The sequence below is a fragment of the Thermobia domestica genome, chromosome 18 (genome assembly GCF_964235325.1).
Source record: "Thermobia domestica chromosome 18, izTheDome1.hap1.1, whole genome shotgun sequence".
NCBI lineage: Eukaryota > Metazoa > Arthropoda > Insecta > Zygentoma > Lepismatidae > Thermobia > Thermobia domestica.
In genome coordinates, this window is record NC_137471.1 from 39194703 (window position 1) to 39220789 (window position 26087).

Below are 26087 nucleotides of genomic sequence, written 5' to 3' on the forward strand. Positions count from 1 at the left end.
CTCTGAAATAATGAAATGAGCCTGCCTCTACTCCTCTGCTTTCTTAAACCCAAGTAATCTCAGGTCGAAATTACTATTACGAAACAAATTTTAAGTTCACTTATTTCAAATGGTTTTAGAAAACAAAATTTCACATTTTTTTCACGTGAACCAATCATTTGCTTGCTTTGTGTCTTCTTCGGTAACAGCATTTAATCTTGCAGATATTTCAATAGTTTTTGGTTCATTCACAACTCGTAGCACATTGCTGATAGTCACAAAACACTTATTTTCACATCAGTTGTTGTCTTCTTGAAACCTGTATCTTGTTGAAGGTCCATATGGAAGCATGGACAGCACTTCACGTAATTCGTGATTTATGCATAGTATTTCTGGTACCCAGCACTGGTTATCATATATGCTTGTAAAAAAAAGTTTCTTTTTGCAGACATCTTAAATCTTCAGTTTGAGTTGCAGAAGCTCAATTTTTGTGGCAGTATGAAGCTAGTTTATGGTGACCCGTTACTGCCATAAAAACTTCGCCATTTTCCGAAAGCTAAAGGTATCTTTGTTGAATACCAGTTACCAGTCGCACAATTTCCTACTCTTGCTGGCAACCACACAAGAGTAATACTCAGAGTTTGTACTTGCACTATACTGACGAATTCCTCTTTAGTTTTAGTACTATATATATATATATATATATATATATACATGTTTTTGCCTCAGATTATGCTGCATTGCCACATTCTTTACAACCCACCCCCAATACTGTCGCAGAAACCCTTACATGGACGGTTTCACTGAAAAACCAAAGCTATATCTGACTTTTCTGCATCTCGAACACCTGAAAGCGATTTCTAGAGGGATGCAGCACAATCAGAAATCACTGACATGGTTTGGGAAATTACAGACACTTATTTTCACGTATTCGAACCTTTTTCTATATCTTATATTTTCGCTTTTCTTCGAATATTTTTAGAATCTTGTCTATGACTATGAGTATATGAGCCGAATCGTGTTTTATCGTCGCTTATTATTACAAAACTGTCAGTTGTTCTGTAAAGATGGAAATTTGCTCGTTTTACGATGATAACTCTGAATTTCTTTTTAAAGAATAACAGTCCAGGTTTCAGTGAAGTCTACACGAAATAAAATTTGTATCTTTTAGCAATTAATTCTCTTTGGATTTTCTTGATGTAGTTATGAATTTATTCTTACAATTAAACCAGCAACGTACGATACGAAAACAAAAAGTAGCACAGATTTTAACGAGATCATTGTTTTTCCATATGGCATACGTAACACTTTCATTTTCATCAGGATCAATAATTAAAAACTCCACACTTATTCCTTTCACTCCAGGACATTCACCACATACTTGAAGGCAGCTGTTATTTTCTACGGATCATACTACTAAAGAATATAGGTCACTTATTACATCTTCAATACAGGCTGCACCTTTGATTTGTTTCAACGCAGTAGCAGCTAACTTAAGATTTCCAGGGGGCGCGGTTGCTCACTGGTAGAGCGTTCACCTCTGGTGCTTGGGGTCCCTGGTTTGATCGCAGCTCGCGCCGTGTGGACTTTGTGGCGGACAAGCACTGTATTCGTGGGTTTTCTCGGGGTTCTCCTGTTTCCACGTACTTTCTTCATTCCACCATTTCACTCATCTTTCATTATCACCGTCTCCTTTAGTCTAACCGGCATAACCGTGAGACGTTAAAGATTTCATTTCATTCATTTTTAAAATTTGCACAATACACAACAAACTTCCCTCGCAGGTTCCGAACTTACCTATTTTGGTCGAATAAAATTTTAAATGATCTATTGTTATGCTGGGATTGTTCTGTTTAAAATGTCCGTAATTTTTTTTAATGGAACGTGTAAGAAAATGTTCCGATTTAACTTTTTGTCCATTTTCGATCACTGTAATGACAACGCACATAGCAGGGCTTTATCTGGAGCATTCCAAATCATCACTGAGGTAATAGTTCAGGCTTCTTATAGATCATCAGAATTTATTGGATGGCCGTTTCAAGTAAACTTAAAATTTGTGAGTTTCGTAATCGTAATATCTACCTCAGATTACTTCGGCTAAAGAAAACGGAGAAATAGGGGGAGTCTCATTTTATTATTTCAGAGCGCCTTTTTGATCAAAATAATAAAGTCAGGAAAAACTTTTGTTCTTCATTTAATGAATGTGAACCACAAACAATCACATCGTTGAAATTTTGTTTTCAGTTGCCAACTGTGACGTCAAAGTCAACGGAACTTCGCTAACTTGAAAAGGCTGTAGCTTATTCATGAAACATTGGTCGAGAATGGTATTTCGTGTGTTTATTATTCATATGAAGTTGAACCATCTGTCAAAATTTTAGAATTTTAAAATATGGTGTTTTCGAGTAAATGGCACCCAAAAATGTCAATTTGGAAAATTTAACAATTTCTGGAATTTATTGCGACAAAACGGTTGCACACAGAAGCGATACAATTGTTTTTCTTGGAAAGCGAGTAACTAGGTCTTACCAACCGTGAAAACAGAATTTTAAAATTCGAACCGGAAGTGCCCGAAAAAATTCACAAACTTCCACTTTTCAGATAAACTGACGTTTTCTTTGTTAATTTATGTACAAAAAGATACGCATGCGCAAATCAAACTAACATAAAATGTAGTTCGTTTATATCCCTATGTACATACAACAACAAGAATTATACCTCTGCCTGTCTCCATAGCTGAATGGTGGGTTTCCAAATTTCAATATTATCCATATTTTCTACAATTCTTGAATTGTATTCCTCATCTTTGATGGCCCATTACTTGGCAGGAATTTTTTTGACAAAATAAAGATATGGGTCGTTTAAAAAAATGTTTAGGTGCTATAAAAATGTTTCAACGAGATCTGAGATGGTGATGCTACATGCTTTGCCTGTATTGAAATGGAAGGTACCATGCGTGATTTGTTTATATTCAGGAGAGTCTTAAACACACTAAAGAAGTACCCCAAGTTAGGCGCGAACCATCGATATAATGAGTACTAGGCGCTTCTTCTTCTGACTTCGTCATGGATACGATGAAGGAAACCTCGGTTGCAGCGTAATAAGACACTGAGGTCTTAATTCAGGGAATCAGATAACTCCTATATCTCGAATTCTATTATGTGTTACCGAGATCCGTTTCAGATTAAATGCTTCTGATAAATTGTGGTTTATTATCTATGTGCAAAATTTCAGCAAAATCGCCGACTTGCACTTTCGAAGCCTCTCCTCTTTCTGCTGCACTCGCTTGTCATTTGTTCTTAGTAACTCGTCGTTTATTTCTCTCCGTAATTTACGAAGTGTGTAAAACGAATGGTAGTTTATGGAGTGTGTAACTTGTGTATGGAAACATTCTTTTTCTTGTATGTGTGAAGCTGTGAGTGTTACTAATCGTTATTTGAACAACGAAAGCAAAGCAATTACTTTCTTCGCCCTCTCTATGTGTTCTCTTATACAGTTCTCGAAAGTATAATTGCGTAGTTGATCTTTTTCCAAGTCCCTTAAACTTGCCAGTTGGCAACAACAGACTCAGAGAGTACCTCGTAGTATCGAAGCACTTCCTTCACTCCTTGGTGTTTCCTGTTTAAAATATTCAGCTCCATTTTTTATTGTTTAATGACATGTTAGTTTGAAAACAAGATACTACCTTAGCAAATGCAGAGATCATTCTTGTTGTTAAATGAAATTAAATCTTGAAGTTTTATGTCCCACAGTTATGCCGGCTAGGCTAGAGGAGACGGTGATGATGTGGAATGGATGAAATAGTGGAATGAAGAAAGTGGGAGAAAATGGATGGACCGAGAAGCCCAAACACACGCGGTATTTGTCCACCACAAAGTTAACTTGGCGCTATGGAACCAAAGACCCCAAGCACCAGAGGTGAACTCTGCCACTAAGCTACCGCGGGTCCTTCTTGTAGTTAAAGAAGAAACGTACACCCCTTTTGAACAAAGGCAAACCAAATATACTTAAGATTCTAATGTTTTGTGTCTTAAGGTGTTCCTTAGCTATGAGTATAACTGGTATATAGATGTACAGTTGTTTTGGTAACTGTATATCTCAAGCTCTTTTCTCCAATTGTTATTCAAAACTTTTGAACCGTATTCGAATCCCACTTGATGCTTGTATTTATTTATTTTTGTACTTTTCTGCTGATCTCATTTTACAGTTTCTGATATTATGATTCATTTCTTTTCTTTCTTCAGGACAAGTCACAGTTCAAAATGTAGTTAACTGATCAAAGTTTCTATCCGAAGATTTCCCAAGCACTAAGGAAACCAATAATCTTAGCATTTTTTTTCTGTTTTATAGGCTTCACAAAATTGTTAATTAAAATTTGTTAAAGCTTTTACTTTTTCTACTATGTACGTTAACGGGAGATGCCAGTGTTTACCCTCTCCAAAAACGTATGGCCTCATGAAGAGGTATACATTTCCCCATATAGATTTTATTTTAAGTGTTTATTACAGATACTGGGCCTAACTTTTATTCTGTTCACAAAAGAACTATAATTATGAACAAATCTTGTTCAGTAGATTTGTTTAGAAAAGCTCCTTTACTCATTTACCTTATCTCTTTGTCCGTCCGTCCAAGAGACGAAATAAATCACAAGGAGTACTTGTATCATCACATTTACCAAGAACGCAAAGGATTAAAAGATAGAACATAGAAGTTTGGGTACGGAGGCAGTAATTCAAAATGTAAGTGATAGAAACTGACCATTACTAAGTCTTGTTCATAAATGTAGAAGTAAAAATTCAACAGATATCGTAAAGTAATATTTTTAATGACATAAAAGTTCCAGGAATACATTTTCGTTTTCCTTTATTATCTATTAAAACCAGAAGTGGTAGAAATCCACTGCAGCTTTTGATTTCAGTATTGATTTAGCGATCTTTTGATCTATCTATCTATCTATTAATATTTTCGTTTTAGGGAGAAGTGTAACATTTTTATAACTTCTAAATTAGAGTTATGTTTTAAGGACGCTATCAGCTGAACAAATGCGTGTTATGTTTCTAATAACAAAAAGTATTCTGCAGTAAAACTAATACAGTCTTTCAGTATCTACGGATTATTCGTTTCAGACGTGAATTTAGAAGAACTTGTACATTGACAATACAAGATCAGTATTGTATCTGTTAACATGAAATACCACGAAAAATCGTAGAATAACCTCGCGTAAAGATAGTGAGTTCTAAAGGAGAATATAATACGCGAAGGGAGTATAAACCTGCAGAAAATAAAGAAGAGAGTGGGCATCATCTATATATATTACAATTCTTCTGAGATGTGCATAGATTTGTTGTCTGTGTCATTCCTACTCAAATTACTACGCATTTAGATGCATTGCGTGTGAATATACCTCTATTACTACTACACATTCATTGTTAAGTACTAATGCCAATTTGATGTAGTTTGGCAGATATGAGATAAAAATTTTCTTTTATCGTTGATTGTATATACAACTCTCGATTCCTTATTATTTTTTTTATTTTTCCAGTCTCTTTGATAAATACTTTCTGTATTGTTTTTGTAGGAAACGAGTAAGTTTTACCTGGAAACACCGTTTAATTCACAATCACCTTATAATTAGTTCATATCCTTTAGGTGATTGTTAGCAAGTAGATGTTGGAATTGTCACAATGGAAGATGAACATAAACTTACATGTGAATTAATTTCTATGCTATCGGAAATTGTGCACGTGGCTGAAAAAAGCAAACGTTTTAATGGAAATCCAGTTGATGAAGATTTTGTGCAATTCACGGATAACAAAGAAGCCAAGCTGACAGTACTCCAAAATGAGAGTCTGATAACACATCAGAACGTTACATCTCCAACTTCGGGATTACTACCCGCAGTGAAGCGTGAGCCAGAAACCAATGATGATAACACATATTTAACCGATTTCGTTGACGAATTAAACATTTATAGGTTTGCCTCATCTGTAAAATCAGCTGATTCATCGCCATTTGAGGATGGAATTGAAGATGGAAAGGGGGAACCTTATGGTCAAAGGTAATTTAGTAATATATCAAATTTGAAAATCCTGAATATATATATATTGTATTTCTTTGTAAAGTATTAACATTTATTTCTTCAATAAAAAACTTAATAAATTTCTATTTTTCCGCACACTGACCTATATATCAGGTTTGTCTGAAAGAAAGGTCTAATATGATTGTTTCTCACATTGAAGTTCCGCTTGCACTGCACAGTAGGCCAAGAGCCCCGAAAACATGACGAAAACCTCAAAAATGAAAGTTCGTCAAAGGGTCTGTCACGTAACGCATATCATCAAGGAAGTTCCTAATCGTATACAGCTGTCAATGTTACTGACATATGTTCCCTTTTTTGATCAGGAGTGAAAGCCAAAACAAAAATATGGAAACGTTGTATGCATTTTCTATGCTACAAAAGGTTAATTTCGCGATATTTTTACGGACATTAGCATAATATCCACCGATGAGTAACTATTGTTTATCTATATATGTATATTTTAATTCAATGATACATATCTAGTTTTGACATTATATGTAATTTTTCGATTATGCATGCTTATGGAGAAGTAGGTTGTCAGTAACGAAGTAAAATACATTTTTTTTATGGTTTCGTAGGTTTTTAATTCGGGAAAAGCGGATAGAAGATGGAGATTTTCGCAGTGTGATACTTGAGTTATTTATGTTTCAGAAGGAATGAATCATTTTTGCCGGTTTAGATTGTAAGCGCATATTTAGTGTGGATGGTGTGTAAAATTTTGTACCCAAAATACACCATATTGATACCTAGTTTGATCTCTTTTCAAAGCAACACCACATAAAATAACTAATGGAAAGCTATTTGACTTCCTGAGGAATGCAGAAGAGAATAGAGAAGCCAAGAAGCAGCAGCTTCTGAGCTTCGTGGAAGATGAAATATTAGGTAGAGGGATGTTATATAGTAATGACCAGAAAGCAGTAGTCACCATTTCCTATCCGATTTTCCATAACCTCGACAAATGCAATCTCGAGTACGATAAGGTAGAGAGAAATTATGCGAAATGGCTAAGGACTGATATTAATCTGGGTGACACTGAACCATAGCCATCCACCTCGGCAAAATTCAAACTCCCCAAGCAGACTTAGTAGAAAGCAGTGAAAGATTAAAGAGAAGAAAGACAGGCAATTCAGTCAGCCAAGAGTGAAAACACTCTTGTTTAGGCAGCCGCAATAAAGTGCAAAGAACAAAGAGAACTTGAGAAGTCAAAAGTACTAGAAGAAATCTAGCAAGTTCAACTGCAGCTAACAAGATTTGTAAGTTCTGGACACAATCTGAAAGACACACTGCAATGTCGTACGATTCAGGTGAGAGTCTGACGTTGAATATATGGCATTTTAAGTCCAACACAGGATTCACTTGACGGTGCTAGGCGCCAAATCAGCAACGGTATGACCATGCAAAAGTCTACACAAACTTGTTATTTATGTGTCGCAAAACCCAAAGATATGGACAGTTAGAAGACTTCTATCAGGAATCCTAAAAATTCCGACTCCTTCAGATTTAGACTTTTTACATTATATGTATTTATTACGTTCGTGGGATGGCTTCTTCATGTCGCCTGAAGACTAGATATAAAGAAATGGCAAGTTGGGAAAGAAAATCAGAAAAGCGCAAAGGAAAGGAAGTCAGGCATATAAAAGAAATTAAAAGCTTAAGTTAGGTTTCATACTTGATTAGCCAAAGCCGTGCAGCAGTGGCACATGAAATGAACGCAACATGGCTGGAAGGTTTTTTCACAATGCGGAAACTGCAGCTACAATAATAAGACTCCACACGAAATTCATCGGAAAGTACTCTGTGCTACTGCAAGCGTTATCTTCTGAACTGGATATCGAGGGAGACACATTTAAAAATTGTGCAAATGATATCCAGAAATTTTATATTGCAAATTACACGTTATTCTACATGACATAGTCAGTTCAGAAGATTCTCCTTCATGGACAGTCTATCACCGTCCATGCTTTGCTTCCAATAGTACAAATGTTCGAAAAGGCCCGGTAGTACATCGGCAATACCGAGAGCACATTAAACAATACCAAGAACATTACTCACGTAAGTGCTCTAAAGGAAAGGCAGTAGAAAATGTTATGTTCCGACTGTTTGTGACACCTGATCCCCTAACTTCCACCATCCGACAGGCTGTGTCTCAGCGAAACAGAAGAAAGCACCGTCGGGAATTTCTTTCTCTCCTGAAGCCACACGTGCGTGCAACAAGGATTGAGTTTGATTCTGAATAAATAGCCATATAAGTACCTATGTATCTATTTTACCACTTTCCTTTTCATTCAACCTTGAGGTTAATACAGTGATGAGCAATGTGAATTCTACGATGTGAAATGAGAATGTAAAACATGGAGCACGGGAAATCAGACAACATATTCTGAAAAGAATCAAGCTGGGAAACAGGTGAGTAAACCGAGATACGAAGACAATCGGCACAGAAAACACTAACTGTTAAGTGATATAAGTTGTAGAAAAAGTGGCTGCGATAGTTTGTGACGTTTCGAAGCATAATAGTGTTTAGCAAGTATGATTTCACTTGTTGCTCGTTTCACATCCGGTTGTTCTTAAATATCTATACTCATATTACACACACGCACACACACACTAACATATATATATATATATATATATATATATATATATATATATATATGAACTTTGTCCACCATTTTCCCTTTAGTATCAAATTCGTACTGAGCAACCTTCTATACTTATGCATACCAAGTTTCATAAAAATTAGAACACGACTTCCTCTTTTCGCCAAATTTTCGAAGTTCCTTGACCACTGTGCACTGGTGTAATTAAGTTAACCCTTTCGGACCCAGATCATTTTCGGCGTTTTCCTACATTTTCAGTTAGTGACTTATTGCTGATAAACTGTTTACCCGATTGATGTGATTTAGAAGGGGGATGTGGCTATTTTTTGGGGTAATTTACATTGCGGTGTTGCCAGTGAGAGAAATATAGGAGTGAAAATTTATTAAAAATTCCCTAACGAATTTCAAGATTTTTTGTAACTGACTCCACTGTTCCCATATGTTGACAAGGTACATGGGAGATCTGAAGTCGCTTGCTGTCCTATAAAAAGAGGAAGAAATGGTCTCTTTCTCATTGTACTCAGAATATTTGTATACTTTTTTCGTCTCAGAAGGAAAAATCAAGAGTTAAACATGTGCTGCAGCTTCCCTAATTGTCCTATTGAAACATTGTATGCTGCATTGTGTTTACCAGAAACGAGGCTTTCAGATCCTGGTACGCTTGTTCCAATGTCGCTATCAAGAAGGAAATTATAGAAGGAAAAGTGGGATATTTTCCGATTTTTACACCTAAAATCAAATAATTTTGTGATTGGAAACACTGTTATTAGACACGCCTGTAGTGTCTTAAAATAAACTTTGGTACACCACTAATATATCCTAGAAGTATGATGGCTATATCTAATAAACTAAGCATGTCATTAAAAAATTTCATTCTAGCAAAAAAGAATAACAATTATCTTTCCACTTAAAGAACGTCTACTGTAAACCTCAAATCTCTTTCCTTAATTATCCTATTAAAAGTTTCTTTGGTGCGTTATGTAGGGCAAAGGTGAAAGAAAGTGCGAAAAGACACAAATTTATGATTTGAGCTGAAATTTTAGAAGGAAATTCGACACTTAGAAGTATAAAAAAACTAATATGGTAAATTGTCCAACCATAACTGGAAAATAATTATCCCGATATATTAATTAGTGTCAACACAGGAGCGGATTAAAAAAGTGACACACCTGTGTATGTCTCTCCCGGACCTGAGGCCGGAAGGGTTAACAGTCATACATTTTCGGCAACATCCCAATTGGAAACAGTATATGATATGTTCAACTGTAGGTATAACGTGTCATACTATTGTAGTTTCGATTTTTTTTTCATGTATAGATTGTTTGCTTGAATAATTCCATTTTTGAATTGTTTGATTGATTGGAGTTTAAGGGAAGCTTTAACTTCTTGGCTCTACGTTACTTCTTGTCTTGGTCAGCAGTCGCTAAGCATTCTAATATATATGAAAAGAAGTTTTCTAAAACACATTAATGCAAAATAAGAATAAAATACGAAATAACGTTTGCATAAAATACATGGAGTGATCTTCATCAAGCAAGACAATGAAAGAAAGAAAAAATGAGAATATAACTAATTAATTAGCAATACGAATCAAGCATGTAAAGGGAATTATCTAAAATACACTTCTTAAAACCTGATTCATTTTAATCGCAAGAACAAATCATGAAATATGAACATTGAAAAAGTTTATCAAGATATGTATAATTGTATTAGATGGTAGAGAATGGTTTCTAGTGTATCAGTATCCCCCCAAAATTTTTCGTTTACTCAGATTATATATATGCATGTATATGACACAGTTTAAAAGTAAACGTTTGACAAACTTACGAAATTTCGATGCGAGAGAGAAATGTTTGATGCACGGGTGTTCCAGAAGGTCTAAAATTAGTATAGAAGGGTGATTGCCAATTATGTTAACATGTTTAACAAAGATGAATTTATTTTCATTTACCTAGTTCCATTCAGATTGTCAGAAAACCACACCGAATAAAAATAATTACCGAGACGTGGGAAGGGGCTGTACTAGTGCAACGTCTCTCTATGCACCATTCTTAACCTCCAGCAACCAGAAGCCAACAAAAGCATAGTTATATTGCTGTAGCTGATTTCATTTAATCTAAATGATATCTAGGAGAATGTATATTCCTAAATCATTTTCACACGTTTATTAACGCTTTACGGGTCAATTCTAATAAGCACATGACATGGTGTTAGCTGAAGCGAGTGTTCGTGAGGAAATTTATTTTCGGTTATTTCGGTAGGAAATACCGAACACATAGTTACATGCCAAATTTCGTGCTCTTTTTCCGCATGCCGAAAGAATAGCCAACAAAATTCTTCTTCCTGGTGCCGTTAGTATACAACAGAATAAAGTTATAATAATTTTCTTAATATTTCAATATATTCCTTGTTACTTTATTGCTGGATTCCGTATGATGGGAATCGACCATTATTTCTGTGGCTTCAACGCTCATATTGGACAAGTTCAAACATATGTCAAGCATGGAGACCGCTACGAAAATTTACCTGCGTTGACGCTCTCATAACGGAACGCCGATATCTGACGTATAGTTCATAAACATGAGATATAGCCATGAAGACTGTCGAAAATCGTTACTACGCAGAGTGGAACTTCAGGAATAGGGACATAATTGACATAATAAACTGTAATTTGTGAAAAGTTTGTAAAATAAATTATAACATGTTGCTCTTTCTTTTTTACATAAACGGAAATCGTAGGACCAGAAATTGTACGAAGTATCTCAGTAGCTTTTGAAATTCTGATAAGATGTTTGATGTTCCATCTGAAATGAAAGTTCAATTGATTGAGCAATAAAACAGTAGTATAATTTGCATCGATTCAATAATATTACACCTTGAACCCTTCCATGATGATATGAAACGACAACAAGCACATTTGTGCCGAAGAGTTTATTAAGTGTGTACCATAAGTCATGATGATTTATTATACCCTGAATTTGGGCCATAGTAGCATACAAGTTGCTATTGTCATCAAGATAATTGTCTGGTTCAGCAGGGAGATTTTTTCAAGAAGGAAAGATTATTTATTTAAAAAAGACACGCATAATACGATCAGCAAGCAAAATTATTTAAACTCAAGCCGTCCTGCGATTAGCGATGATATCTGAAACAGTTACAAGCGAAAAGATCTTAAACGTCATGCTTGCGGGACTTAAGAGCCGGAATATAAATACTTCGTAACTGTTTTGAGAGTTAATGCAAATATTGTAACACGGAGGTCGATGCCTTAAGGAAAAACCCTGTAAATGAACGAATTCTTACAAGGGAGTGTTATCGCATTGCAATCTGACCTAAATTGATTTCTGCGCTATGTGTCCAATTTTTGGTGCATCATATTTCTTTCTCACGCTAAGCGAAAGAAGGCATTTATGAAAAATACCTTTAAGGCGAATGAAATTGTCAGTAGTAGATCAGAGAGTGCTAAATGACACTAACGTTTTCTAGAGAGAGGGCTATTATAGTAACACACATTGCGCTAGTTTATTAGCCCTCAATTTCCTTAGAGGAAGCCGCGGTGGCGTTTCACCGTTTCCTCCCATTTTCTTCATTCCAATATTTCATTCATTTGTCATAATTAGCATCTTGGTTAGTCTACCCGGCATAAGAGTGGGACGTAAACTTAAGATTTCATTCATTTTAAATTGCTTAGACACAATTCTTACATTAATGGATGTGTTGATTGTAGTACAATTTGTCTTTTCGATTGAAACTATCCGAGCCTGAATTCGTTAAGGTTAAAAAGTTTTTGCCCATGTAGGATTAAAGGGTTGCAGTAGTCCAAGCTTATTATCAGGAGAGGAATTCTGCAATTTCATTAATACTCCATGATTGACGTCTAACTAGGCACAGTAATCGAACGAAAATGGACAAACTCATCAAAGAGTATCGTTAATTGAATAATAATATAATTGTGTCCGTTACAATTATAGTCTTCTTCCGGATCAGTTACTCAGCAGGACCTCCGTTAATTTTTCAAAGTGGATATGACACTTCAGCACTGGTCAATTCATCACGCAGGCGTCAAATGTCGGTTACAATTGTCAGACTCTTTGGAAAATAACAGGAATTTGTAGCTTTACGCCTTCTAAGATTTATTGCAACTTTGCTCTCTCATTCGGAAATCAAAAGGGGTTAATAATTGGGACCTCAACTGTCCCGACAAACATGATAAGAACGCGGCAAAGAACGTGAAGGTGCTCATTGAAAACAGCACAAGATCCAGTGATCAGCTGTCTTGGACAGGCTCCACCATTTTCTGAGGTGGAAGTACAGGCAACATCTATATCAGTTTTTCTCAAAAATAGATGCATGATTAGTCGTGGTGCTTTCATTACGAGGATGAATATCTTTATGTTCGTGAAATATTTGCCGATCTGTACGCTTTTAGAAATAGCGCCTTCCTTAAAATTTAACGTCAGCATCTCCTTAATGAAGCATGTTATCTGATGGGTAGTATCGTACTTGCACATTTTAGCCTTGTAAGTAGTGGTAGGGTTAAGTATCTTCCACATTCTTAGTTTAAAGTGTTTGGAAACTAAATGCAATCTGCTGCTGGAAAGATTTTTTTTTTTTTTTTTTTGCAAATTGTAATCGGTCAAGGAAAGAAAACTCTCACGCCATTTGATTACATCAGAAATCAGCGTAATAATGATAGAATGAAAATCGTCATGTGCATTTATTCTGTCTTAGTGAAGTTGAGATACTCTTACGTAAGAGTGACATGTTGATAAAGAAAATGATACTTTCACCGCACGTATCCAATTAATAATCTCACAGTGATAGTTTTGTTTCCTTTCATAGTTAATTTCTCCCTGATCACCTTAGTAATTAAGGCACAGTATATTATTTCGATATCAGTGTGTAATTGTTACATTACTCAAATAATTTCTTAACCAGCAATAAGTCTAATTTCTTTACCATCGTTGTAACACCATTTTCTTCGTCTTTTGTTACGAAGAATTGTATCCAGTCGGTATCTCGTATTCAGCAATTGATCTTTCTGTAATAGGTTAAAGTATATTTTATATTTTTTAGATCGCATAGCGAGGCTTGGAGTGGGTACAAAAATACACTAACACTTGACGAAAATTTCGACCTGACATTACATACTTCCGTAAATCATACGAGTGTGGAAATCGATAGCCAAGGGTCTGCGCCATTAATTCAAGTGCCAAATGATATCAGATGTTCCTTACGTGAATATCCTAGTGATGGAGCAGAGCACACTGTAGAATCTAGATTTGTAAATGAAACAGTAACACATACAGCCGAAACAACAGAAACTCCTATTATATGTGGAGAGACGTGTATTACAAAACGTGTGTTAAAGACTCATAGTGTTACACATAAAGGTACAAGTCCAACTACTTGCCCACAGTGTTCCAAAACGTTTGCCTCTAAAACTAATTTGAAGACTCACTTGCTTACTCATACATGTGAAAGACCACATACCTGCACTTATTGTGGAAAGGGTTTTAGTCGGAAAGGTACTTTAAAAATTCACTTGCTTACTCATAGAGGGGAAAGACCGCATACCTGCACCTATTGTGGAAAGGGTTTTAGTCAGAAAGGTAGTTTGAAATGTCATATGCTTACTCATACAGGGGAAAGTCCTCATACCTGCACCTATTGTGGAAAGGCTTTTAGTACGAAAAATGCATTGAAAAACCACTTGCATATTCATACAGGGGAAAGACCGCACACATGCACCTATTGTGGAAAGGGTTTTAGTCAGAAAGGTAGTTTGAAATGTCATATGCTTATTCATACAGGGGAGAGACCTCATATCTGCACCTATTGCGGAAAGGCTTTTAGAAAGAAATGTGATTTGAAATGTCACATGCTTACTCATACAGGGGAGAAACCGCATACCTGCACCTATTGTGGAAGGAGTTTTACTGTGAAGTTTAGTTTGAAATGTCACTTGCTTACTCACACAGGGGAAAGACCGCACCTCTGCACTTACTGTGGAAAGGCTTTTATTCAGAAAGGTACTTTAAAATGTCACTTGCTTACTCATACAGGTGAAAGATCACATACTTGACGCTATTGTGAAAAGGCTTTTAGTATCAAAGGTAATTTGAAATGTCACTTGCTTACTCATACAGGTGAAAGAGCACATACTTGCACCTATTGTGGAAAGGCTTTTAGTATCAAACGTAGTTTGAAATATCACTTGCTTACTCATACAGGTGAGAAGGCGCATGCTTGCACTGTGTGTGGAAAAACATTTTGTACAAAGTTTGATTTAAAGAAACATACTATTACTCATACACGCGCAAAACCACATGTTTGTCCTCATTGTGGCATGGCATTTCTTAGAATATATTATATAAAGACTCATATATCTATTCATACAGGGAAAAGATCGCGTACCTGCACCTATTGTAGAAAGACTTTTAGTACGAAAGGTACTGTCAAACGTCACTTGCTTACTCATACAGGGAATATAATGCTTGCGTGTACCTAGTGTGAAGCTTTTAATCAGAAGGTACTTTGAAATGTAACTTGCTTACTCATACAGGGTTTATATGGCACACTTTAACCTTATTGCGGAAAGGCTCTTATTAAGAAAGATACTTTGAAATGTTACTTGCTTACTGATATAAGTGCAAGGCTACATACTTGTACTCTCTGTTGCAAAAATTTTTTTTGAATGTCTGCTTTACAGAAACAGACTATTACTCATACAGGCGCAAGACCGCATGCTTGCCTTCATTGTGAAAAGCGTTTAGTAGAAAATAGGATTTTAAGGATCATGCCATTACTAATACAGGTGCACGTCCATTTACTCGTACACAATGTGACAAAGGGATTTCAACGAAAACTCGTTTGAAGACTCAGATGCTTACTCATAGGATTAAAACCCACATGGTAACACATAATGGGACAATGTCTCAATTCAGGAAAGTAGTTTAGGGAACCGAAAGCGTACTAATGGATGTGAAAGACCAAACGCTAGCAGTTAGTTCAGTATATTGTTCACTATACAACATGATATAAATACTTATACAATTGAATGTCCATTAGTTGCACTGTAAACAGCAAAAGAACCTCAACCAAAAGTTGCTTAAAGATCCAGGTGTTAATTGACATAGGTGAAATTCAAATCTAAGCCCTTATAGTGGCATGCCCTTCAATTACAAAAGCAATTTGATAGTCTGCATTCTTACTCATACATTTAAAATTTTACATCATGTTAGTTATTCTGGCAAGCCTATTATTCGGAAAAGACACGTCGCTGTGCTTATTCATAGGAGGCGATTGCTTAAAAAAGAAACTAAAAGCTTCGCGTGCTTATTCATACAGATGATTGATGACATGCTTAAACTAATTGTGGCAAAATGCTTATTTAATGGAATACATTCCTCATGCATGTGAATGTCACCATTCTTTCAAGTTTATCGAAAAAGTAATAGAAAAACGATATAAAGGAACTCAGTCTTTTTCATGTAGGAGAAGATGAAGTAGTTGCGCACAATATAACTAAGGTTTTACTACAAATGTCATCTTGTAATTCTGGTTTGAAACAGTGGACTGTAGGCCTTCAAAACTGTCCACTTTCTTACCCACAAATTTCTTAAAATATTTCAGATCTGGAGACATTTTTTTATTTCAAACTCTCCATGAAAAAAAGAACGTCACCAATAATGCAGGGTATTTCAAGAGCACATTTTATTTTAGTACAACCGAATATACATTTTTGTGTTACTAATGAAGTAATTTTGATGAACATTAGTAATCCGAAATCTACTATGTGTTATGTGAATAATAATTTTGCTCGTTTGGATTTAAAAAAAAAAATGTAACCCTGGGAGTCTTTTTACGAACCCATTGTTAAAAACTTTCTCTACATAAGAGCAAACAATATTTTTTTTTCAGTATACTAAGCAAACGTAGGTGAGAATAAAAAAACATTTTTAAATACTTTCTTTTAAAAATTTACTGTACAAATATCTCCGGTCCCAAATACTGTAGAGTAGATCAGAACGTTTGAAGTCTTACGTCTATTCGGACAAATCATATTCTAGGTTTCACTGTAGAAAAATATTTATTGCTTAAGGCGTTTTGTAGAACGACACACTTTACATTCTAGTGAAAAATCACTTCGTAGCACTTCCTGTGGGAAGACCTTTACTTATAAAGTTAATACGAAGGAAAATATATATTTATAAATTGATAGACATGTGTTCTCTTTGGCCAAGCATTCTGTACGACAGTTCGTTAAAAAACTCACATCCCTATTAGTGCAGGCGAAAGGACGTTTCGTTAATAATAGTACAGCGTTTATTACGAAACCTTTTAAATAATGTAGTGTTTCTTCATACTGGCAGACACCAAACTCGCTGCATTTAATGTTGAAAGACTTACTTGAAAAACTGGAATGCAGTCCACATGGTTAATTGTAGAAACTTTTGAAAGCAATCATATTTGCACTAAGTGTGGCAAATTTGTTGATTAAAGAAGTAGTTTTAAACCATACATTCTCATTCATAAAGGAATGAATTGGATAATAAAATCCTAATAAACAGCTGAAATACAACATATCTGTGCTCAGCGTGTAAAGGGATTCACTGAGAGCATGCCTTAAAAGTACACATCGTAAGTCATACAAATGAAGGGTGAATCATTTGCAGTAACTGCGACGGAGCCTTTTATCAACAGAGATTATTTAACGCCCCGAATGCTCATCCAGGAGAAAAAGAACATTTCTTCGCTCAGTGCGGCAATGCTTTTAAGCGCAAGGGTCATTTCAAGCTCCATGTGCATAATCATAGACGACAGAAATTACATCCATGCACTGAGTATGAAAAACAAAATTGTTATGATTAGCAACAAGAATTGTTAAAAGTATCACATGTTACTTAAAGAGGAGATAGATCACATTGGTGCCCTGAGTGGTGAAAGAATTTTGCCAAGAAGATTACTTGAACTCGTATATACTTACTTATGCAGCAGAGGCATCATAAATTCGCTGAAACGCCAAAGCGTTTACGATGAAACCTTACATCAAATCCCACCTTCTTACCCATACAGGAGTGAAATAACATAATAGCACTAAGCGTGGCAAAGGTTATAAGTACAGGGGTCATATAAGGTAGCAAATGCAAACTCAAACCGGAAAGAAGTCATTTATTTGTATTGAAGGAGGAAAATATCTAACTGAAAAAGCTAGATTGTAGTACAATACGCTTAGTCATAAAGTGGAGAAACCGCGCCGATGGTATTTGTGTAACAAAGCTTTTGAGCAGGGTTTTTTTAAGTTCCCATATGCATAATCAAAAAAGGAATCATATACTTACAATGAGTATGGAAAAGCTTTCCTGAAAAAAGATTGTTTAAATTCCCATGTGTTGAGATGTATTATTTTTGCTAATGATATATGTGCGAAACGTTATAAAAATGCTTATATGTTTTAGGAAACATCAAACTTTTCGTTTCAAAACTAGTGATGGGCAGTGGAAATATTCTCGGTGGGAAGGAATTTTAAAAATGGGAATAGTCCCGTGTTTTTTCTCTGGCGTATAAATTCCCGGGAAGGAATTTATTCCCATTTCTGTACTTTATCTTCTAAATTATAAGAACCATATGACTAATTACTTTATTTTAGTATATTATGATTTATTTCTAGGTTTTAAAGAATTTGGCGTTAAAAAATTTAAAATTATTTGACGGTACTTTATATAACTAATAATATGATTTTTTAAGTTCAGTTCCATTTGCACTAAAAAGTAAGGTAATTGTTTAGAATTGAGGAGGACAAAACTAGCAAAAATTTGGATGATTTATGGAAGAAATGAGCTGATAATAAAGTAGTCAAGTTAAGAAATGTTCAAGTAGTCAAGAAAGTATCGAACACATTTTTTTTAGGGCAGTAGGGAATTTATACAAAACGAAAAGGTAAGTCCAAGTGACTTATGTTAGAAAAGAAAGTGAATTGTTCGTAACGAAGATAGAAAACAACGTGCCATGCGGGACTCTAACCCCCTTCATTCGCTAACGCTCGCTCTGCAACGCTGTCTGAATTTAATGGTAACGTAATTTAACGCATGAAACCATAAAACAAACGCATCGGAATAGAATATTGCAAAAAGGTAGGTGCAAAAGCTGTCTCCAATGCTAAAGAACAGTCAAAATTAGCAAAGTACTAATTTACAAAAGATGAAAAGGAACCATTTTGTAAATTAATATAGAATTATGTAGAAATAGAGATGCATTATTAGTAATAAACCTTGAACCACCATTAGTAATAGACGTCGGTCTGTCTCCTCTCTCTGACTCGAATTTTTGCTGAAGTACTCGGACTTCTTTTACATGTGAATTAACGTATGAAATTTCGAGAAATAGGTAGAAGGAAAGGTCGTGTATGGCAATGGTACGTGCTAAATATAAAGATAAGTAAGTATCTTGCAAATTTTGTAAACATAAATAGGTATGCGCAAACGTTGAATTACGTCTCGGGTATCAAATTTCTTCGTCTTTGGGTGTCAGATACATTAGATTGGAAAATTCACATTCAAAAATTATCTAGTAAATTGGCTCAAACCTGTTACATGTTAAAGCTTTTACGAAATAGTGTCAGTCAACATGTTCTGCTCACAACTTATTTTGGACTTTTTCATTCTAAATTGAAATATGGTATTATATTCTGGGGATCTACTGCACTGCTAAATTCCATATTCGTTTTACAAAAGAAAGCTTTAAGGTTTATGACCGGAAGTAAACCTCGAACTTCTTGTAAACCTCTATTTAAATTTCTTGAAATTTTACCTCTTCCATGTTTATATATATATGAAATTCTAAAATTTGTAAGAAAAGATATACAGATAGATACAAGCACCTTCCGGTTGAACTCAGATATTCATATGCATAATACAAGACAAGCGTCTGACCTTCAAGTAGAGTCCTCACGTTTAAAAGTACAGAAGAATAGTACATTTCCTATGGCAGTGAATATTTATAACAAGCTTCCTTCCACTTTTAAAAACAAAACATCTGGTTTCAATAAAGCAGTCAAGTCCTACCTACTCGAGCACTGTTTCTATTCTGTAGAAGAATATCTCGCCTGTAGTAAATAATGTTTAAAGTATATATATTTTGTATATCTATAATGTAAGGTTTTATTAACTGTTATGTTGTTTTATATCGATGTATGTAAATTAGAATAATGAAAAATTGTACCTTTTTTGTTTTATATAAATTCATACTATTTTAATATTGCATATAGATTTAAATCTATACATATGTACACATTCAGTGTTCTTATGACGTGTCCAACTCATACGTTCACGTTGTGAACAATTTGTATGAAAAAGGATGAAAATAAATACAATACAATACAATGTTGATAAATTTGTGAGACATATATCCTCTAGCATTTACCCAATCTAATTAGTTTATAACATTTATAAATTTAATGTGTTTATAATATAGTAATAGAGTCAAGTTGAGCAAATCCACTTACATATAAAATTAGACTGTTGCTATATAATTTTTTTCACACATATTTAATTGATAGAACATATTTTAAATAAATATACATTTATGCCTACTTTCTAAATATAATAAAGTGGTTATAAAGTAACATAGTACAGTTCAGAATATACATTTTAAAGAATCCTGTGTGGACAACAGTAATAATATGCTGTGATATAAAAATTAATTCAACTTTGAAATCATAATATATTAATAGAATGCAAATTTCTTTCTGATTGAACATAAAATCCCAAGGAATATTCCAGAAAAATATCTTCCCAAGAATTTACCCATCATTAATTCAGCCTTGAATACAAGATAAAGGCAAACAATGTTACAGGTTTAGAAAAACAGGCCGTATCAATCTAGAACACAAGTTTTAATAGTTTCCCGCTCCCAATGTTGTGTCTTTCTCAGACAATTCTGGTTGAGTCATCATGTTGAGGGACAATGCCCTTATTGCTGGATGGACTATTTGTTTTCGTCGTAAGAAAAAATATTATGTAATTAGGCTTAATATTGACAGAACTATATAAATATTTTTTCAAATACAAAAGGGCAAAAAGGAATGGACTGGAGCGCCGACTGGTATTTAGGCTAGCGTTCACTTACCGCTCAAATCCTTACTTTAAGGTATTTTTAATAAAGTAAACTAACGATTAACCACAGAATTGGGTTATACGCTAATCGCAGATAATCCACAAAATGGACCAAAAAGACACAAACACAAATAATTTTTACAGTGATATTCACTTACAGCAGTGTTCCTTCACACGCAATTATGACTTAATGGATTGAAACAAAAGTTGAATTATAATCAAATTACTTGCTGAGCAAAGCAATACATTTTATTATAAACAACTAAAAAGGTGTAACGTTTCGCCAAGCAACTATGGTTTTCTCAGACGTTATCTAGATGTCAAAATATAATCACACACCATGCACCCTAAGTAACGAGTTGGTAAAACTACGTCTTCAGTATGACATAATAATCCCACATAGGTGAACACGTCTCAAAACTGTATTTATTTATTTTTGTACAGTATTCCTTTAGACAATAGATTAGAAAAAATTTGTGTGAAGTAGATAGGTGATGAACACTGATAACACTGTTCAACAAATTTTGATCAAAAGTATGCAAAATTCATTGAAATTGCGATTTTTACATTCATTTAAGCATAATATGAAAGGAAACGATAATAGAAGACTTTTCTTAGCTCAGGTTGTGAAAAAAATCGCCCTTGTACAACAGTAACTGTATATATACAAATGAATTAATATTTATAGAACATTTAAGCAAAATCCTTGTAAAAACCTACATATCACTTCTTTTAATCTATTTCACTATGATGTGATAAGCTGGGGAGCTAAGAAGTACCCTAACCTAGCTTTCTATACCCTTGTACTTCCTATTTTAAAATTGCGCAAATACCAGTTTCACAGCGATACAGAAAATAAAGTAACCGCGGTCAAGTTAAACATTAACAATTCCGTAATAAAAATCAGTATTAACATCAAAAAATGAAAAATATGTACAAATACCTTTTTGTGCAAGAACTACACTGCAACGTAAACAAAAGTTTCAAGTGATCCCTTGTACAGGATTATGTTTATTTTATTTTGAGCGTCATCGCTTGGCTTGCCTTTTGTAGATTACATCTGGAGCATCCCTTGCAATAGTCCAACAGTAGTCGGCCAATATGCTAGAACTCCACTTTCCCTCATATCTCTTCTCCATGGCTGCAATATCTTGATGGGAACGCTCACCATGTTCGTCTCTTACTGCTCCACAATCTTCGAGAAAGAAGTTTAGATGTGAATGAAGAAAGTGGAGTTTCACAGACATATTGCAACCAAGATTTTCGTAGCACAATAACAATTTTGCTACCAGTTGTTTGTAATTTGTTGCTCGGTGTCTTCCCAAGAACTGTGAACAAACACTCTTCAAGCTTTCCCACGCAGCTTTCTCCTCACCTTGGAGAATTTCATCGGACTTGTGATCTTTGAATAGTTGCCTAATCTGTGGCCCTATGAAAACACCCTCTTTAATTTTGGCATCACTTAATCCTGGAAATTGTCCTCCTAGGTACTTATAGACCTCATCCTCTTGGTTCATGCTCTTAACAAAACTTCATAAGACCTAATTTAATATGTAGAGAGGGAAGCAAAATACGGTTACGATCTACCAGTGGTTCATGCTGCACATTTTTCACTCCCGGCTGAAGAGTTTCTCTGGTACTACAATCACTTTTGCGGTAATAATCTCTACTGCCCCATTCACATATAAAGCAACAATACTTTGTATACCCTAACTGCATACATAGCAACAGTGCTATTACTTTAAGGTCACCACAAATGAGCCACTGAAAATCGTAATATTTAATGGCTTGCAGTAAACATTTCAAGTTTTCATAAGATATGAACTGCGTAATCTACAGGAATTGAAGGAAGTTCATTTCCAATATGTAAAAGCACTGCCTTTAAACTCACCTTGGACGAATCTATAAAGAGCCTCCACTCCGTAGGTTCGTAATTAATTTTAAGTGCTCTCATGAGACCATTTACATCTGTACATGCCACAAGTGTGTCTTCCATAGAAAAAAATAAGTGAATATCTTCTCCCTATTCCGATACACTGAAATATTTACTTTTTCCTGCAATAAATTCCATTGCTTTAAGCGTGACGCTAAAATTTCGGCTTTGCTTTTCCAGAGGTCCAAGTCTCTGATTAGATCACTTAGTTCCTCTTCAGTAAGTCTATGTGGTTCACATGGAGGTTGTTCTACAACAAACGTAGGGTTCTTCGAAGTACTTGATTCAGGAGCTTCAACTTCTTGATCATCATCAGAAAATAGATCGTATTTTTCAAGTGGGTCAGGAACAGGTAGTCCTTCTCCATGTGGAACAGGGCGCATTGCAGAAGGAATGTTAGGATAGATCAAGGCCCGCTTCTTCTTCGTGGAAATTCCCTTCTTGACGGAAGGAACCATACAAAAAATAACAGTCTCTGATGTGGTCCCTTTGCTCCCTCCAAATCATGGGCACTGCAAAAGGCATTGAGCGCCCTTTGCCATTAATCCAATTTCTTAGATTGCTGGCACAAGTGTTACACACAATGTGGGGTGCCCAAGATCTATTTTGGTCTCCAATTTTACAACCAAATTAATATTGATAGGCTTTTCTTATTAGTGGGGTTATAGTCTGCTTTTGTGAGAAAAATGGCACTTCCCCACACACGTAGCAGAAGCTATCCGCACTGTTTGCACAATTTCGCGGCATTTTTGTTTATTGAAATCCTCAAAATGTCACTTGAAATAGTTCCGACAACTATTTAAAAATATACATTCGAGATACCAGTTTTTTTGCGTACTTGTAGTTGTATTTTTATGTCCTGCACTACACAAACGTCACACCCAAAACGCTGATAACTGCACTAAACTTGTCTTTTCTAACAATAGCAGAACACTACTGAGATAAGGAATAGAATGAAACCAAGCGTTCATACAGTTTCTACAGTGTTGCCGGATCGGTGTAACATTTTACCCCAAACGAAGTGAATATATTTATTTTTAAAGCGTTATTATTAGACATGGCTGTAAAACGAAAAGTAGAGCTAATATACGAAAATAACTTTCAAATTCGTGATCAGCACCACAAAATCAATAAGAATTAGCTGATTTTGTTCAATTTATATTTTGGTTGTTGAACAGTGTAATCGGCTCTATTACTCCATGAAGCAACGTTTGAGTCATGAGTGTTAAAAGCGTTAAACCAATTCAGGGTGAAGTCCCATTAGATTCCAGCATTAAAAAAAGATTTATATAAATAAGATTAAAAATTTGATATATAACTATACCTTAACTCAAAATCTTGAAAGATGTTTCGTCTCCTGATACATAGGATTAGTGTTCTTTTCAAACATTCATTTCCTCTACCATCTGTGCAACAAGCTTTAAGAGTTCCTTCCAATGCTTCCAAAGAATCGAATTTCTACAATTCAAAAACTTACTTTAACCGGCAACAAGTGAAGAAGAAATTCAGTCGTTGCTCGTAACGTCTGAATCTGAATATGGGACGTGGTACTTTCTAAGTAATGTCTTGATCCGACTTTGATCGGTCACATAATAGTAGAGCTATTAATCTTTAAAGTTCATTTTCTCAGGTTACGATAGCCTATTGATTTTGCTATATATATAGGGTGCGTAATTTATGTCAAGCCCTGATAACGGAAGAAAAAGAACAGGAAGAGAAGTCAAACTTGTAATTATGAAGCTTAGAATTTCCCACTGAGAGCTTAATTTTTCATCCACCGTAATTTAGGCACGATCTTTAGAACTTTTAAGATATTTTAGCACTACTATATATAGCACCTATCCTCAGCGGTAGTCTTCTTTTGGGACGCTGAATTTTGGCATGTGATTCACTAGTAACAAATTAAAAGTACATTTTTAATACAATCTGTCTCAACCTTGTCTCAAAAAGTTTGAGCGCATTCTTTATTGGTGTTTTGAGGCAAACATTTTCTAAGTCCAGCTTCGGGTATCTTCGGGAAAAAGTAAGCCAGGTTCGAACCTCCAAGCCAGTCTTTGCAATCGGGAAAAAGTTTGCAGATGTGTTTTTATTCTTTTAAATATAATAAGACTTGTTACCAAGTGTTTAAAAAAGCAACATTGATTGAAATACTTAATGATACAATATTTCGAAACCTTTTATTAATGTGAGCACATGCTTGTTTGTCATTTAGCTTTCTATAAGTAACGGAACATTTAAATACGTTAAAGAATCTTTTCATATGTAAAAGAATGCTCAAAGTTAAGAAATAGAACATAATTATCGCCTGAGTACTAAAATAAAAGTCAAAGTAGAACAGAAACAGCGTTTGTAATGGATATGAATGTCATAATTATCTTGAGATCCGTTATACATCGCTAGAAGCTTAGTTCTAGAAGTCCTTGTGTTAGCTCATTGGTAAGCTGTCGTATTTCAAATCATAAGGTTGTGAGTTCGATTCCCATCTGGGTCAATACTTTTTTTAAATTACATTTTCCGCAATGCATGAAAAATTATATAAAATAATTACATTAAAATACATAAGTTGTTTATATATAACATAATCATTGCAGAACATAGTAATTATTATGTTTAAAATATAACATCTGAGATAATTTTCACAGTAGGTCGGTATTATATATGAGAATGTTAAATACAAGTTAGGAAAATCGTATAATAGCAATAAATAAGTTATGTAGTGTATTTATTTGCAGCTATTAGTCATACAGATTTAACTTCTCAATATTCTCATTACAGTATGTTATTTATATTCGTGAAATACAGTATATTCCTACGGATATAGAAAGTGTATAAACAGAGTATCCAAAGTCGTATCCTGCTTCAAGACACATAACTTTTCCCGATCCCCTTAACGTCACGGGAAGAAACACAAATTCTCTTTAGAACGGAATGTCGTTACTTAGAGTCTCATTCGAATACGTTGAATATGCTTTTGTGTATTCATCTCTCTCTCTCTCTCTCTCTCTCTCTCTTTCGCTTTGTTTATGTGTGTGTGTGTGTTGCGGAATACCCCAAGTTGAATACAACATTTGCGAAGTATATGAGTATCATTGTCATCGAATACCAGAAATTGAAAGTCTTGTTTCTTCAGGTTGGGTTTGCGTGTTCATGTTAGCTCACTGGTAGAGTACGGACTTGCCATTGAAGAGGTCTTGAGTTCAAAGCCTACAGCTAATTATCATTCTTTTGTTAGTAGGATTGCACAGAAATCGGATACAAGGAGTGGTTTACTTCTAGAAATATTTTCAGAAGCATTTAGATAGCCCTGAAAAAGGCCTGTTTTCGGGAGTAAGGCGGGGACATTAATATTGTGTCCAAGACCCTTCTGAATTTATTACACG

General features: G+C 34.9%; 1 protein-coding gene across 3 annotated transcripts in view; it reads left to right on the plus strand.

Moving 5' to 3' along the window:
* The window catches only part of LOC145675742 (uncharacterized), an 86419-nt gene extending 68123 nt beyond the window's left edge, over positions 1-18296 (plus strand). For all 3 annotated transcript variants that reach the window (XM_081746380.1, XM_081746382.1, XM_081746381.1), the window contains exons 2-3: positions 5558-6037; positions 13735-18296. In XM_081746380.1, coding sequence (XP_081602506.1) covers positions 5664-6037; positions 13735-14743 — 1383 coding nt within the window. In that variant the 5' untranslated portion in view covers positions 5558-5663 and the 3' untranslated portion in view covers positions 14744-18296. The remainder of the gene's footprint in view (positions 1-5557; positions 6038-13734) is intronic.
* Positions 18297-26087: the final 7791 nt, after the last annotated feature.